This window comes from Nyctibius grandis, chromosome 10 (genome assembly GCF_013368605.1).
Source record: "Nyctibius grandis isolate bNycGra1 chromosome 10, bNycGra1.pri, whole genome shotgun sequence".
Classification (NCBI taxonomy): domain Eukaryota; kingdom Metazoa; phylum Chordata; class Aves; order Nyctibiiformes; family Nyctibiidae; genus Nyctibius; species Nyctibius grandis.
In genome coordinates, this window is record NC_090667.1 from 22975125 (window position 1) to 22991720 (window position 16596).

The window sequence follows — 16596 nt, forward strand, 5'->3', positions numbered from 1 at the left end:
GGGACTGAATCTCCTCAGCATCTTTTACATGGGACAGTTACTTTCATATCTCCCTGAGCACTAGATAACCCAGAGAAGAAACTTGGTGCCTCCCCTGGGTTGCCCCCACAGCCTCACCTCACCTTTAGAGGGAAGCGACTTGCAAGATGAACAGAAAAGAGCATAACTCCCTTCCAAGGTGCTTTTGCTCTAAAGATGCAGCGCTTATCAGCCCCTCGAGGCTCCTCACAGACGTTTAGTTGTGGCTGAGGAACATGCTTGATGGCTGGATTTGTTGGCAGGCCAGTGCTCCATGATAATGGAGACATTAAATCAGTCAAGGCAGCAAGAACTGCATAATAGATGCAAAATACGGTAGAAGCCTGATCCAATTTTGGCTCTGCGTTGTTAAGTGGAAAAGTATTTTAGGAGATGGAAAAATACTAGGAAGTTCAGAGTGCATCCTCCCTGCAGCATGGCATGAGGGAGCTGACTGCAGTGACTGACCTGCATCTGTAGATACACGTCTTCTGTAAACGTATTCCTATACTGTCTTCACAGCTCAGTGATCACATGCTGGAATTCAGGTATTCAGGTCAGTCGAGGTCAACAAGGACAGAGCTGTAAGCACCCAAAATGGCCCTCCTGGTTGGACTGCAGCTGCTTGGTCTCTTCTAGGACAGGAAGATGACACTATCCAACACAACTACGTCTTGTGCACAGTTACACTGGGAAAGTTCTTGTCAACCAGTTTCCAGATAGCTCTTTAGTAAACACACAGGAGATGAACAGAGCGGGTTCTAGCCAAGGTCTGGCATAGGAGAAAGTGAGACACTGCTGGGCCAGAAACGCTGCATATGCTAATTTTTCCAAGTAGCTCTGGTATTAATTTGGAAAAAAAAGAATGTATTAGTGGAGGTAGAACTTCCCCTACCCATGGGGCACGTGCCATTTGACAAGCAGACTCAGAAACAGCCGCTAGCATACTGGATACAACCCAGGACTTGCAGATGTCGTGTGTTGGTTTATGATCACAATAAAGGCAGAAGCTATCAAGACTCTGAACCCTGTCAGTAGGTAGGAAAGAGCTTGCAGGAAGGGGAGGGGGCTTTTCTCCCCCTTTTCCCCAGATCACATACCCTCATGTGTTAGCTGGTTATCTGCAGACACCTGCTCATGTACCCCAAGCAGTCATGTATGCATTGCTTGTGTGTGTGTGTGTGTGTACATACATGCTCCATGCTGGGCTAAGGTCCAAGAGCTTTTGATGAGATGCAGAGAGCCATGCTGCTCCCTCAGGAGTGTGCACACAGCTTGTTCAAATTAAACTGGATCAGGATCTGGCCCATCATGCTCTCTTCAAATCAAGATGCTCTTCCAAGTCAGTCTCACTCAGCATTTGCCAACAACCACAATCCCAAGGGGGAAATGACCACTAGAAGGGACACTGCCTGGCTTCAGAAAGCCCTGTCTGCTTTGCAAGGAGCACCCCATCATCTTCCATCTGAGCCCAGGCACAGCCTGTTGTGGACAAACGTCACCTCCCCAAGACTCTTACTTTTGCCCCAGGTTGTCAGAGGCACTGTGCAATGCTTGAACCACAGCAGCGAGAAGCCAAGTGCTCAAGCTTGGCTAAACTCAAAGTTGTCAGGGGAGCAACTCCTCGTTTCATGGCAGCACGGCTTGCCTTGCCGATCTCCAGAGCCCTGCAGTGGAATCCTTGCTATGTTCAGCTGGAACATGCCCCTGGCTAGGCAGTCCCTGTTCAAAGTGACATGGGACATTTCACCGTCTGCACCCCTGTCCAGACCAGACACCTGATGCTGTCAACAGCCAAAGCTTGCTCCAGGGAACCTGAAAAGCTCAGTGGCCATGTGAGGAGGAACATGCCTTCAGACTGGCATTAACACTCCACTGAGCGGCTGATGCCAACATTAGCAAGGGCACAGCTGCAAGAATTCATTGCTCTGCTGGATGCTGGCAACACAACAAGGTGGGAAGGCGTAACTGCCTTTGTAGTGAGGAGTCAGGAGGCAGTGAGCAAAGTGACAAACAAGTGACTCCAACAATGGCATCTCTCTGTTGTCAGTGCTGACACCGTGTGCCAAGTGAGGTGGGACCAGAGCATGGGAGGCAGGAGCAAGTGGGACAAAACTGAAGGGTGATTGTCAACAGCCCTGTCCAGCAGCAGGGCAAGGAGCTGGGAAAATCAGGAGTCCCACTCCATTCCTGCCTGTTCTCTTGTGGTTTGTGGTGACATGCTTGGCCACATACTTAACTCTGTGTGGGTCACTACAGGCATAGCAGAGGCTTCACAAGGTTGCAAGTGTTTAGGAACTGTTTTGTTTTCATCCAGTGCAACACAAAGCCTCTTTCTCGTCCCCCACCCAATGTTCATCCGCTTGACACACAAGTTGTTTCCTTGATAAGCTTGTTACATCCCTTGTTACTGCTGGTTTTGCTATCTCAGGGCCAGCATTTTCCCCAGCAAGGTACGTGGGCTCCCACAGAGCCAGGCACAGCATGCAAGTGCTGGCAATTGCTGTCCTCAGGGGTGGGCTCTGCCCATGGCCTCTGGCGTGAGGAGGCGAGGTGCTAACAGCTCTGTGCCCAGCCCTGAGGAACCACGCTGGGCCTCACCATGCGGTTCCAGGCACACAGCAGCTCTGCCCTTCCCAGCGCACCGCTGACCCAGGCACCATTCAGGGGCCAAAGGGCTAGCTCAGGCAGGGAAGGCATGCCAGGAGTGTCTCTGTGGGTTGCCTGCAGAAAGCCCTGGAAGACAGAGACTCAGCGGGAAGGGAAAAAACCCATCCAAAACAGTTAAACAAATACACAGGAGGGAGCTGGCAGACAGAAAAGGCAACACGAGGAGCCAGTTTCAGGCTGAGAGTCATGTGCTAAGCCCCCAGCAGGGTTCAGGCTCTGCTAGCCCCCAAGTAACAACCAGGCTGAGAGGACACACACGCACATCACCATGACAAACCCCACAGGGCCAACAGCCAGGGACATGTCTGCTTGGCCAGCACAGAATTGCAGCAGCCAGCTCACAAATTCTCTCGAGCACAGGCGGCAGGAGGCTGGAGATGGCTTACGGTCCCGTACGTCTAGCCAGGCAAAGCACATCCACTACAGACCTCAGCTGCACTGTGGAGGAGGTTTACTGCTTCCCCCAGACTGGAATCCAAGGGGCAGCCAAGACATAAGATCCAGGCTGTGTAACCCAAGAGTGGGAAAGGAAGGGAGGTGGGAGATACATACTGTGATGGGACAGTCTCAAGGTGATACAAACATTTACAGGGGTGAGTCCCACTGAGGGATCAGCACTCCAATAAGCTGGCAAGACAGGGAAGGAGCCACTGCAGGCAAGCCCCGGATGGGAACTGCAGCGTTCATGACACTGTCCTGTGCACAACTGTGTCCTGGTATCTATCCATGGTGAAGATGTGCAATAGCTGAGGACAGCATTGCCAGTTCCTACTAACTTGAAGAGCAAACATGGGATGTGTTTGTACCCAAACCCAATCCCACAAACTGCTGAGCAGCTGGTCCAGCATCCAGGTTGCTCACTCGTGCTCCTCCTTCCCCCCATGTCTGTAGGAGTTCCCAAAAGACAAGGAAACACAAAAGTATTGAAAAACAAATGTATTCAAAATGCACACAGTAAGAAAATTGCATGTGAACACTGAGTCCATCCTGTCCTCCCTGAACTCCTCCAGCTCAGGGCTCCTCCACTGCTACTCTCAAAAACAGCACCATGGGTACTTCACCCTCAACAAACGGGTGAGAGATGGTGTTCAATTTAGGTGCCAGCACTTTGATCCAGCCATAAATTCACATCTGCTGACAGCTGCACAGACATAATACCCAGTAAGGCAGGGGAAGCCCCTTCCCTAAGGCTTCTGGACACTCCCGAGCATGGACTGAAGGAGCTTTCACTGCCCATACAGATCACCACTAATATTTGAAATAGTTATGTTTTATTTCAGTTCTCATCTTCCTCTGCCCCCCCTTGTAGAAACCAAGCACAAGGTCAACCCATGTGGGCACCTGGGGAAATGTCAAGTGTCAGGCACAAAGGCCTGGCGCTGAGAGGCTGGCTGATTCACAGGGAGTTGAAAGCAGTCTCAATTATCACCCAGCAGGCTGTACAGTCGCCAAAGGTGGGAAAAGAGAATCCCTGAGGGTGCTTGCAATCCAAGGGGCGTAGATAAGGCAGACCAATGCTTCTCGAATGCTCCCCCTCTCCCTCCTGCAGATGAGCCCATAACAACTAGTGACAAACAAACAGCAAACATGCCATCTATGTGGCCAGCAATTCTCTCCCTGTTGTGCTTAGCTACAAGGCAAAACAGTGAACGAAGTTGCTAAACAGACTTGGCTGGGCATTTAACTACTTAACTCTGTTCTATTTACAACATCTTCAGCAGCTCAGCACTCCCTTAATCCATAAGGCACAAAGCAAGCAAGAGAACGTGCAGCTTAGTCTCTCTGGATCGTGATCTCTGTCATTCCTGGGAGGGCTGCAAGATGGAGGTTTCACCACACAGGAGCATGTGGCAAACTGCTTCCAGCCTCAGAACTGCTGGACAATAAGCTTCCGCTTCACATCCCGGCTGAACCTGTTCATCTTGAACACTTCGCTGTCATAGAAGGCAGAGAGGTTGTGGATGTTGATCTGCCGAGCCTGGGAGGAGGATGAGGGAGGGGAGAGGTAAATGTTTATTGGAAAAAAAAAAAAAAAGAACCATTTCATTTTCCATAGCAGAGGTCGCATAAAATTTGACAGTCAGCAATCTCTGCTCTGCTCAGCAGGAACCAGAACTGCAGTAGCAGGGGAGACTGCGGGTCAGGAGGAAGGAGCATTGGCAGAGCTGAGCTGAGCAAAGAGAGGATGCTGGCTCAGCATCTGCCTGCTCTCGGATTGTCTTTTTACTTCCACTACACCTAGAACATAACTACTATCCAAAAGCCCCTAATACCTCACCCAGTGGGAGACAGTTTTGCAGACCTCTGACTGGGGGTGGTCACACCAGCAGCACCAAGCTGTGGTTCTGGAAGTAGTTACTCTGCATATTTGATGCAAGGAGCAGAAAAGCAGCAACCCGGGAATCAAATACTGCTTTAGTGCCAAGCAAGGTCAATACTTTGCACAGGAAGGCAGAGCCAGGAGCGCAGCCCCTGGACCAGGATGAGGATGCATTAAGGAGAAAGAGGATGAACCTCAGGAGGGATTGGGAAAGTTCATACAAGCAGAGCTTTTTCTGCTCATTGCTTCTTCAAACGCAGGTGCCAGGGAACTTGTGTCCTCATTTACCTGCAAAGCACCAGCCGTACTGCAGGATTTACCACTCCAACCCCAAAGCTTTATGGGGGTGCATAAAACTGAGGTGGAAGAATTTGGCACTCCCAGAGAAGAGAGGAGCACAGAAAGATAAGACAGCCCTGATTCTGGGTTAAATTAACACCAGTTTTTTTCTGGTTCCGTAACTCAGGAAGGGATGTTACAAGTCTGAGAGCACCTCTGGTTCTGAGGCTGCAGACAGAGAGCAGGAACCAACCCCAGAGGAGGCTTGTTACAGTAAACCTATACCTTATCCATCAGGTCCTTCTCTGGGACTTCTATGGTGTCTTGCTGGGCTCCATAGCGGTTTCTCTGGTACATCACCTGCTCTGCGACCAGCTGCTTCAGGATGAACAGCAGCAGCTCATTGTTGTCTCGCTTGAATGAAAGGTAGCGGGAGAACGTCTGGGAGGGAGGATAAGGTCAGCCAAGAGGGTCAGGAACCCAGTAACGCACTGCAGGTCTCCTATCCCAACACCAACCAACCCCCTCCTCCCACAGAGCACGAGGGGAACCAAATGACATCGCTGCCACCTGCGCCCTTAGTGTCTCTTAAGGGACTTCAGCCTTGCCAAGCTGCCACCTGCACATGCAGTTAAAACACAGCCCTCTGACAGGCCCTGTGACAGCCACAACATTCCTCTGTCAGCTGCTCTTCACCCATTGAAAATCTCTGGAGGGGCCCTGGAGCCTCTGAGGGGCTGGCAGCACACTGCTGTGGAGGTGTGCTGCCCACGGGGGAAGCAGCCCTGGGAGGGCTGGCCCTGGGGAAGGCACAAGCAGCTTCCCTTAACCCACTGCCCTGTGCCTCCCCAGCAAATGCTCACGCTTGGCTGGCTGTTTGCAGCGAAAGACAGAGGCCATGAATTGTCCAGACTGAGGGCAGACACTCGGAGTGGAGAAGTGCCAGGCTGGGGCCAGCCAAGAGCTGTTCGGAGCCAGCCCCTGCCACTCAGAGAAAAGGGCAGACGTGCACTAAACCACAGTGAGTGCTGCCCTGTGGTTAACTGTCCCCTGAGGAGCCCTAGAAAAAATGGGAAGAAACTAACTGCCTGCTCAGGCTCCATCACCTGGCAGCAGCAGCAGTGCAAGTCCTGTGCTAAAATAGCAGGGAAGGTGTCAAAAAAGAAGAGAGACACGGCAGTTCTTTCAATACAGAGCCTCAGGACACATCTCCTTCTCAGCCCCAACAAAAACATTGCCCCACCACAGACTAACGAAGGGCAGTCGGGTGCAGCTACAGCCCTCGGCTCAGCCGGTGCCCACCTTGCGCATGCTCCGCATGACGCTGAACTTCTGCGTGTCGATGAAGCTCTCCAGCATCACCCGGATGGCCATGTTGACGTCATCTTCCACCACGTAGTCCCGCAGGTGCATGCGGGCGTGAGCCTCGGCCATCCGGATCATGGACTCGATGTGACGCACTGTGATGGGGATGCTGCCAGTTGCCTACGGGGGGAGAGGAGGAGTCAACTCCTTACTGAAGGATAAAAGACCTGGGGCAAGACCGGTGGCTTCTGGCCCAGGACCTACTCCACACTGTAGGGAGCTGCTCCTGCACCTTTGAGGACTGTCTCAGGCTAAGGAGGCTCTGCCACCTGCTGGCACCTTCTGCAGTGGTACAGGCTCCCCCGTTCAACATTTTAATTCAGCAGGGTGCGAGGGGATGCTACATGGGGTCCCTCTTTGCCCTTGCTTAGTGCCTTTCCAGGAACAGCAACCCCGTTTCCTCCAGCAGCTTTTAGGAGGAGTTAAAGAAACACAAGGCAAATTAAAAAAGAAAAGATACAGTTTTCCCAAGCTCCAAAAATCTCCCTCTGACCTCAATAAATTCCTCTTCCACTTGGAGAGCCCAAAACAAGCCCAAGAGATCCCATCTCCCGTGGGCCTGCCAGACTGGGTGACAATAAGAGGACTTTGCCATGTCAGGCACTAGGACATGTGTGCAATCCAACAGTCCACAGATCACCAACAGGCAAGACACCGCATTTACATGAAGAATCACCTGTTCAGCAGACACTGCAGGATCTGTCTGTCTCTCACAAAACAGTGGCACAGACTTTTGTGACAGGAATGGCAAGAATGTGTCAACATACGCTGGAGCAGTCTCAAGCTGATTTGCAGTCTAGCTACATACTTCTTCCCCCTTTTCCTCAGTATTCTCACCATAGACTCTTTCCTGAGGTCACTGTACATCCGGGCCACCTTGTCCTGGTCCATCTGGTTGAGTTTGGGGTGGACCTTCTCTTTGGCATAGATGATGTATTTCTTCAGGATCTCCTGGGGAATCGGTTCAACCCCATATGTGTTGGGAAGAATGACTTCATTGGCACCCCCATTCACTGCCTCCTTGCTACCTGGGTGGTGCTTGACATGGCTGCCAACAACGAACCGGGCAAGCATTTCATCCTACAAGAGAGTAGTGGACTAACAGACACTGAAGACACTGGATAGCAAAACTCAGTGGGCAACTGCTGCTGAGCATCCCAACAGCAGCATCACAAGCCCAAGACAAGCTCAGATTCATAGCACAGCTTGTACCTGCACAGGGTCCACTGTGTCTCTCACCACGCACAGGATATCGAATCGAGAGATGATGGGCTCTGTCAGGTCTACATTCTCCGAGAAAGTTAACGATGGGTCATATCGCCCACCTAGATCATAGAGACAAACCTCAAAGTCAAACAGAAGCGCCAGGGCTGAAGCTTTCGAGCAAGCATAGACCTCTCACACAGAGAGACTTTACTGCTCGCTTGATCTGGAGAAACCAGGCAAAGGGAAGGGAAGCTGCACCACAGTTCTCATGGCAGCAGGACTCATGGTGGAGGCCTAAGATGGTCCTGTGGTCTCTCAGCACTTACCTATGGGATTAGCAGCAGCAACAATGGTGCAGCGGGCTTGCAAGGATGTGACAATGCCTGCTTTGGAGATGGAAATGCTTTGCTGCTCCATGGCTTCGTGGATGCTGGTCCTATCTTGATCATTCATCTATGAGAAAGCAAGAATGACTTGAACTGAATCTATGTCTATACCCATTGCTTAACACACCAAGGGGAATGAGCTCATGATGCTGTGAAAAAGTAGCAAGCTGCACTACAGACCAGTAAGGGCCTAAGCAAACTGCAGGAGTCTCGGTCAGCTGGGAGATGGCACCATGAATTTCAGCGTCTCCTCATCACAGAGGTTACAGCTGGTCCCTCCACAGCTAATCCTTCTCACAGAGATGAAGCTAGGTCTCACCTTGTCAAATTCATCAATCAGGCAGACACCTCTGTCAGCCAGCACAAGGGCTCCTGCCTCCAAAGTCCACTCCTTGCTGACTGGGTGCCTCTGGACATAGGCTGTGAGGCCCACAGCAGAAGCACCCTGGCCAGTGGTGAAGATTGCTCTGCTAGACGTCTTCTCTATATATTTAAGAAACTGTGATTTCGCAGTACCGGGGTCTCCGCACAGAAGCACGTTGATGTCACCACGGACTTTGTGTTTGCCGCCTACAACAGTAATGGGAGAGACATGTTGGCAGCTGAGTGCATGGCTTGATAGCAACCCTGCCCTGAACACCACAAAGCTGAAGGCAAAGAGTAGGCAGGGAAACCACTTTACAGGGAAGTTGAGGGAAAAAGAAAGTCAGCTTTGGAGGTGGTCACATGTGTAAAACAGCTTTTCTAACCTCACTGAACACATCCTTCTTAGGAGATGATAACACATCAGGACACCAAAAGGTCAAACCTCTGACGAGGCATCAAACACAACCTTCTAGAGGAGGAGGCATAAAAATTTGCCCAGGTTTGCAGCAGGAGCTGTTTTCACTCTTAGCGTTTCTACTGTCACACCAGCGTTTTCAGCGTGATAAAAGCAGCCACTTCCATCACAGTTTTCTGTCAGTCTGTTACCTCATCTGTCTCCAAGACAGACAACTCTAACCACTCTCATTGCAACAGCGCAGACAAACCCAGACCCATTTGCTTTCAGCCGAGTGAAGCAGCCCCAAGTGACACAAGTGACACCCACCTGGGTTTTTGGGCTCGCCACCGAAGAGAGCTAAAGCCAAGCCCCTCTTGATATCTTCATGCCCATAAATAGATGGGGCAATGCTGGCAAAAATCTGAAAGGAAAAGCAGAGGAGTTGTTCAGGGAATACCATTTCCCAGTCTGGGCAGAATTTGGCATGAAACTCAGCAAGAGGCTGTACCTACGGTTACCCTTACAATACTGCTGTCTTTGAAGAGTCTTTTATTATCCATGGTGAGGGGGCTTTTTCAAAACTATCCACCCAGAGTTCCCTAAGGGTGCTTCACAAAAATGGTGTTGTTGGGACACAGCAGATTGTGTAGTCTGGTTCTGGAAGCTGCTGCCACTGCCTCTACACTCCTGTTATGCACAAAGCACACCGCAGTGGCTGTTATCAGCTGTTGCAAAGCTGGAGACCTTGATTTGAGACTTACTCACTGCACATGATAGTAGTTGGATGGGCTATGCTGTACACAAATTGTCATCATGGTCAAATATTATGAACAACTGGCTTATTTTCTCAAGGGTATTCTGATAATAGCCTGATGCTGGAGACTACTGATGTTAAAACAGTCCTGGCTCAATTGAAGCTTCTCCACTCACTGGGAACAGCAGTTAATATAAAACCAGCATGACCAAGGCAAGAGAGTGAAGTCCCCTGTTACAGAGCTTAAACCTGACCCAAGTGAGGTTGAACATGCACCAATGCAGGAGCTTTGCTCTTTCAAGTACCGGATTCAGGGCCTTGGCATGCAGAGAGAAGCAAAGCGAAGATCTGTACCATAGCTTAAGCTAAGTAATAACATCCCCTTAAGGGGACTGGAGACGCAAGCATTGGCCCCTCAGAACACTTCCCCCACTTCGCTTTCAAGATATGGGAAGCGAAAACAATGATCAGATATAAGCAGTGTCCGAGTGCCTCTCAGCTGTCTTCCAGCACTGTTGTGATATGGAAGGCTCAGAGAAGGAAAGGGAGAATAGAAAATTTGACCCCCAAAAGTACAAGGAAAGTTTCTTATTTACTTTCCTCCTATAACTCACTCTCATCAACAGCTGTCTGAGAGCTACAGAAGACCATTCAGAGGGAACCGGGATTTCTAAAAGTTTCTTTAGCCACTGTTTAGCCAGCTGACACCTTTCATCACTTTCTGATCCAGCTGCCAGGTGATGGCAAGCTATCAACAGGAAAAGAAGGGATGTCTGAGTCTGACCCACCTTCTCCCCAATTTGCTCATCCTTGGACAGACCCACAATCACTTTCACATCTTCATCAGTCAGCTCTCCAATAGCCAGCTTGTTGTCCTTCTTGGCGATGTGGTTGGCCAGGATCACAGTCGCAAACACTGGGAACCCGTTGGCAGTGTTCAAGGAGCCATCATAGTTGTTGTGGTAGATCCCTGTGAGCTCCTGGGAATCAGGAGATGGTACATCAGTGCCTGCTCAGTACAAAACCACCCCCTCTCCATTTTAAGATACCAGTCTCAAAAGTAGCTGCCCAAATGCATCTGAGGACAATTCCTCCCCCAACATCACCACAGATGTTCCCATGATGTCATTGTCAGTGTTTAAAAATGCTCTGGGTTCACCCTGTACTTGAGTTCAACAATGTACTCACAATCTCATCCCCTGGCTTGCAGCTGTCAACCAGATCGGCGAGAAGAATGGCATCCTTAGAGCGGGGCAGCCTGCCAGCAGCTACCTTCCCGGGGCTCTCCTGGATTTTGATGCGCTGATAGTTCTGATAGACTGTCTGCAACAACAAAATAGAAGTTACCCAGCAAGTCTGGCGGGCACCAGCATGGCCGAGGCTTTTCAAAGGCACCTCACCAGAGAAGGTCCATTCAAAGATTTACTATACTTTGGTTAGAAAACTATGGGCATGGGAGGATTGAGGTTGTGAGGAGGAATTCCAGGGTGTGGTAAGACAACAACCGGGACAGGAAAGCACTTTGCCACATCTCACCACTGTGTTTCAGCCTCCACAGTGTTTGTCCACCCAAATACCGGACCAGTTCCTGGGAGGAGGATGCTCCATTTGTGATGGTTAAAAATATCAAAGCAAAGACTGAAAGTCAGAAGCTCCACATTAATGATTTTGCTACTGTCCTCTAGCTTCCTTAGCTGGCAGATCAGGAAATACTGACCTAACTTGTGAAGGAGGAGAGCTGTGTCTACGTTTCTACAATATGGACTGGTAACTGGGTACTACAGAGATTATTGTGGCAAAAGATTCAGCCAAAAAACTTACAATGAGGCAGTAAATGACTTTTGGCTGCTAAATTGGGCAGATTCAGGTCAAGAGCTCAAACAGACAAGATCTATCTTCACAGACCCGTAGATATAGCAGTAGACGGCTCTCCCAGCACCAAGCCTGTTCAACATGTGCGAGCCAAGGCAGGGCTGGGAGGAACAGGCAGTGCAGCAGCCTAGGCAGGACGAGACAGCCCCATCAAGCACATCTCTTACCTCTTCCATGTTGATTTCAAAGGGGCCAAGAGACTGACACTCTGGACAGGAACCAGGTTTCACCTCCTGGTTCTGGGACTGGAAAAAGGGTCCCAGGATGAAGCTGCACTTGCTGCAGTTGTATTTGACCATGCTGAGCTGAGGCAGGACCCCTGTGCAACTCGTCACCACTCCACTGGTCCGAATCAACTGATTCAAGTGCAGTTGCCTGCAGAAAGACAGAGAGATGCTGGCTGCCTGGAGGGCACAGAAGACAGAACACCCTACAGAAATATTCTTGCTACAAGGCACAACTCCCAAAGACCTAGTAAGAAACAGTTATCAATAGGGGTTTTCCTCACAGGGTTTGTGTTTTACCTCTGAGGACACTGAAGTTCATCCTTAATCTGACTTTTTTCCTGTAACAAGCTCAGTCATCCTGTTGGACTTACCCAGAGCTGTAGCTTGCAGACTAGTTCTCCTGAGCACCCCAAAGCCTGCTGCAGGCCCCACAGCCACTGCTGTTAACTCTGCTGCTTACCTGAGCGACCGCAACTCTTCAACCAGAGGGAGGTGGGAGATACGGACATGGATCTCCTGAGCAATACGATCATATTTGGGGTACATGGCCAACACCACTTCCTTGGCTGCTTCATCAAAGATCTTCAGCATTTCTGCTGGGGCCTCAGGCAGAAAGTAGGCAAGGACATGTTCCTGGGCTGCCAGATCCTCGTAGTTCACCACCAGACTCTCTCTGTTCTCTTAAGAAAAAGATGGGGTGAATTGTATTTTCAACCTGCTCACTCCTCAAGGAGTCTGCAAAAGATAGTCGGAACAGACAAGCAGGCTGCAGTTTGCAAATGTGTGCACCTTCTCTGAAAAATGTTGAGAGGTCAACAATTTGAAAACAGGTGGAAAACTCTTTTTAATTTATTTCTCTGACAAATTCTTCATCAGGACCAAACTTGTAATTGTTCCTCTCCAGTTCAGCACAAATACTTCCCAGGCTCAGTGTTCCTGAGACTCAAAAGCCCCAGCCCAACACACAACTCTCCCACAGCCCTCCAGGAGACAGAAGTTAATAGGAGAGACAACTATGCTGAATGGCTGGCAAAAACCTTCCGTGTCTTATGTTCCTGGAAAGGGACAAGACAAATGCCTTTTATTTCCTAGCTGTATAACACTGACCCTGATCCACTACTCAAGCTTCTGGAGCTTCTGCCTCAATATAAAGAAGAAATATGAACTGCAGTTATATGAGCTGTTCCTAGATGTGACAATTTCTGCTTTTAAAATTTATCAGTGACAGCCTTAATGATTAGTTCTTCTGGCAGTGCTAGCGAGAGTACAAGGCTGCAACACCGACATGGTTTCCAAAGTCACAAGGTCTATTTGTGTCCCCTCACTGGATAATCCAGTTTCCAGTGTGAGAAAGTAACTGGCACAGACAGCAAGCAATTGTTGTCTCTTTCACATCACAAGCTTGCAGACCACTGTCTGCTGCCCCACAAATTCTTTTGCTAGCATTTCTACGATATGAATATTAATGAGTAGCAGACACAAGGGGCATTCTAATTAGTCAGCCAGAATCAAAGAAGATAGGAGACATGTTTCCATTACTCATTTCTCTCCATCAGCATCTGAGTTTCTTTAAAGTGCTGACCCAATGTCTGGGACAAACAGAACAGGCAGAAAAAATCCACCTATGGATTGGATCACTGCAAAGAACCATGACCCACGTAAAGAGAAGAGAGCCTCTAATCACCCAGCCCTACCTTTGCACATGTCGCTGATCCTCTCCTTGAAGACATTGTGCCCATGGTCATCCACATGGGTCTTCAAGAAGTTCTTGAAGCGGTGGTAGATCTCAAGCCGGGGAGCTGCCATGGAAACCCACTCCCTCACCGAATGCCCCTTCATGTCTTCCAGATTCTCAATGCTCTCAATCATGTCTTCATCTTCCTCTTCCATGCCGTCGGCAGCTCGTTCTGCCAGCCGCCTCTTCCGTGAAGGACGGTCTTCATCTTCATCGTCACTATCTAAGGGTCAGGAGGAAAATTGTTAAAGAGCTGGGATTCCCATTCCCACTCTTTGTATTAGTCACAGTGGGATTGCATGGGCTGTGGAAGCAAAGAGGTCGGAGCCTAGGATACAAACCAAGAGCCATCCCAGGCCCAGCCTAAATTCAGTTCTAGCCTGGTTCCTACATCTTCCACAATGTAGCTAAAGACTTTATGGGGGTGAATAAGAAGATTTGCATGAAACATAGTTGTGTCCATTAGTGCACTGAGGGAGGAAGGGCAAGGAATGGGCTTCCAAGTGCATCAAAGGCCCTCCCATCCAGCCCACAAAAGTCTCTACAGGCACACCAACACCAACAAACTCCAGAGCGTAAGCTGTAGAACCCCAAACCCTTGATACAGGCCCAGGACCCTGACTTTGTTTCAGCAGCAAACATGTAACCAGAAGGACACACCAAACGAGCTCCTGGGAAGCCCAAATCAAAGGGATCATGCACTGGGGAGTCCAGCCAAGCCCACAGCCAGAGATTCCTCTAAGAGTCCAAAAACACTGGAGCTCCAGGGACCTCTCTGCTACTCTGAGGGTGAGAGTCCAGCTCCCTCACAAGGGCCAGCTTACAGTCAACCACACAGAGATCAGCAGCCCGCTTGGTACAGGACATCTGCACCTACCGTAAAGCAGCCCCCTCCTCATGCGGCCCATGCCCTGCTCCAGCTCGCGGTCTCGCTGCCTCATTTCTCGCTCTGCAGCTTCCCGCTGGCTGGCGGTCAGCTCCTCCACATCTTCATCATCCAAGGCCAGGCCCTCTGCTTCATAGACGTCCAGCTCGGGGATGGGGCGGTAGTCCCTAGCACACACACATAGCATCGGATCAGGCCAAGCTCCAGAAAGCGTTTCTCCAGCCCTTCTCTGGCTACTGCTGGGTAGGTATCAGGACAGTTGTTCTGCAGCAAGACTGAACATGTTGAGCAGGAAGGCACTTCACAATGGAAGAAGTACAAAGCATTCCAGCACCACGGTTATGAATGCCAGCATTCAAGCCTTTGTATTGTAAAGTTCACCAGCTCGCCGGCAGGCTTGGCTGAGTAAAAACAACATCAAAATTTACGCCTGCAGAAGTAAGGAGCTGGGCTGGATGCACACCACACATCCAGGGAGATCTTGGTTGACTCACACTGGATCACGATGGCACTTTGCTTCCAACTTGCAATTTGCTCAGTTCTTCCAGGATTCAAATGACACCATGCACTGACCTTTCTCCACTGTCCAGCAGCCCTTTGGCCCCTTCACCCCAGCTACCAGCACAGCAGAGGGACCCCACCATGGCTGAGAGCCCCCTCCATGTCGCTGGCTGCACTGACATCCTGTTAGCAAAACCCCATCCCCAGAGACAGGGCCCCAGAAGCTTGCTCCCGCCGCTTTCCTTACCTTTCCATCCCTTCCCCGATGAGCTCTTCTCCTTCTTCCTCCTCTTCGGGGAGCCCCTCGGTCCCCAGGAGCCCTTCGGACTCATCCTCGAAGGGGGGCAGGTCCCGGCCGGGGCTGGACGTGAAGGCATCGCCCCGGCGTGAGCTGCGGACGGGGCTGGTGACCGCCGCCTGCGACTCGGAGGAGTCCTGCAAAGACCGGAGGGAGAGGGTGAGGGGGGGCCGGGACACCCTCCTCCGCGCCACCGGGCCGGGGGGGGCAGATATTACAATAATTAGCCCTCCTTGCAAATAACAACGGAAATGAAGGGGGGGTGGTGTGTGGAATCCGTCCTCCGCGCCCTGCGCAGCCGGAGCGGAGGGGATGGGCTCCGATCCTCCCCCCGGCCCGGCCCGGCTCTCCGGTGCGGGGCACGCGGGAAACATCCCCCCGCATTCCGGGTGTCCCCGGCGAGCGCACCCCCATTCACCGACACCCCCCCCACCCCAAAATCCCCGGCACCCCACGGCGGGGGGCGGGCAGCCGGACCCGCTCTGCTGCGCTGTCCCGGCCCGCTCACCGCCATGGCCGCCGCCTCTTCCTGCCCGGCCGGATTCCCCGCGAAAACACACCCACGTGGTCAGCAAAAGCGCGCGAAACCTTATGAATAATATATAGCCTCGGGGGCGGGCCCCGCCCCTGCACGTGAATATGGATGAGGCGGCGGGCCGAGGGGCTGGGGGTGGGCAGCACTGGCAAACTTGGGCAAACTTGGGCAAACTTGGGCAAACGGGTTAGACATTAGGAAACATTTCTTCCCAGAAAGGGTCATTAGCCATTGGAAGGGGCTGCCCGGGGCGGTGGTGGAGTCACCATCCCCGGAGGGGTTCAACAACAGACTGGATGTGGCACTTAGTGCCACGGTCTAGTTGACACAGTGGTGTTAGGTCAAAGGTTGGACTCAATGATCCCAGAGGTCTCTTCCAACCTGGTCGATTCTGTGATTCTGTGAAACACTTGGGCATTTCCCTGCGGGCTGGAGGGGTCCCCTGCTGCCGGGAACCGGGTCACGGGAGAGATCCCGCTCCCATGTCCATGGCCTCGTGTCGGCCTCTTCTGCAGCTAAAATCAAATCTGGCTTGGCCAGGTCTGCCACTGACCCGTGGGACACCCGCTTGAATCACCTTTATTCTGGTTCACAGTAAACTACAAGAGGTGGGAAGGGGGTTCTGGCATTTGGGGTATTTTTGGTGTGAGTCTGTATGTAATAACAGTAACAGGGAGCTCATCAGAGCCATTCTGAAGAACAGACACATCTGTCTCTGCAGCTGCTTGGTGCAGCGGGCGATGCCATTTAGGAGAGGAAATCGAGAACACCTGTCCCATAG

The 16596-nt window shown here is 51.2% G+C and overlaps 1 protein-coding gene across 1 annotated transcript; it reads right to left on the reverse strand.

Moving 5' to 3' along the window:
- Positions 1-3609: 3609 nt before the first annotated feature.
- On the reverse strand, positions 3610-15809 carry MCM2 (minichromosome maintenance complex component 2). The gene is made up of 16 exons (XM_068408958.1): positions 15789-15809; positions 15230-15417; positions 14473-14648; positions 13555-13818; positions 12321-12540; positions 11801-12008; positions 10950-11084; positions 10550-10741; positions 9335-9428; positions 8564-8814; positions 8185-8311; positions 7865-7977; positions 7490-7732; positions 6590-6772; positions 5573-5728; positions 3610-4666 (listed from the first exon to the last, which is right to left on the reverse strand). Exons 1-16 carry the CDS (start codon positions 15792-15794, stop codon positions 4556-4558), a joined length of 2667 nt encoding a protein of 888 aa, XP_068265059.1. The 5' UTR covers positions 15795-15809; the 3' UTR covers positions 3610-4555.
- Between the last annotated feature and the right edge of the window lie 787 nt (positions 15810-16596).

What these genes read in the sequence shown, in the direction of transcription:
- MCM2 (XM_068408958.1), bottom strand. An exon ending in ATGAGCAAATTGGGGAGAAG is followed by an intron (nt 9,429 to 10,549) that starts GTGGGTCAGACT and finishes TTTTCCTTTCAG; the next exon opens with ATTTTTGCCAGCATTGCCCC. An exon ending in AGAAGGACCTGATGGATAAG is followed by an intron (nt 4,667 to 5,572) that starts GTATAGGTTTAC and finishes TCCTCCTCCCAG; the next exon opens with GCTCGGCAGATCAACATCCA.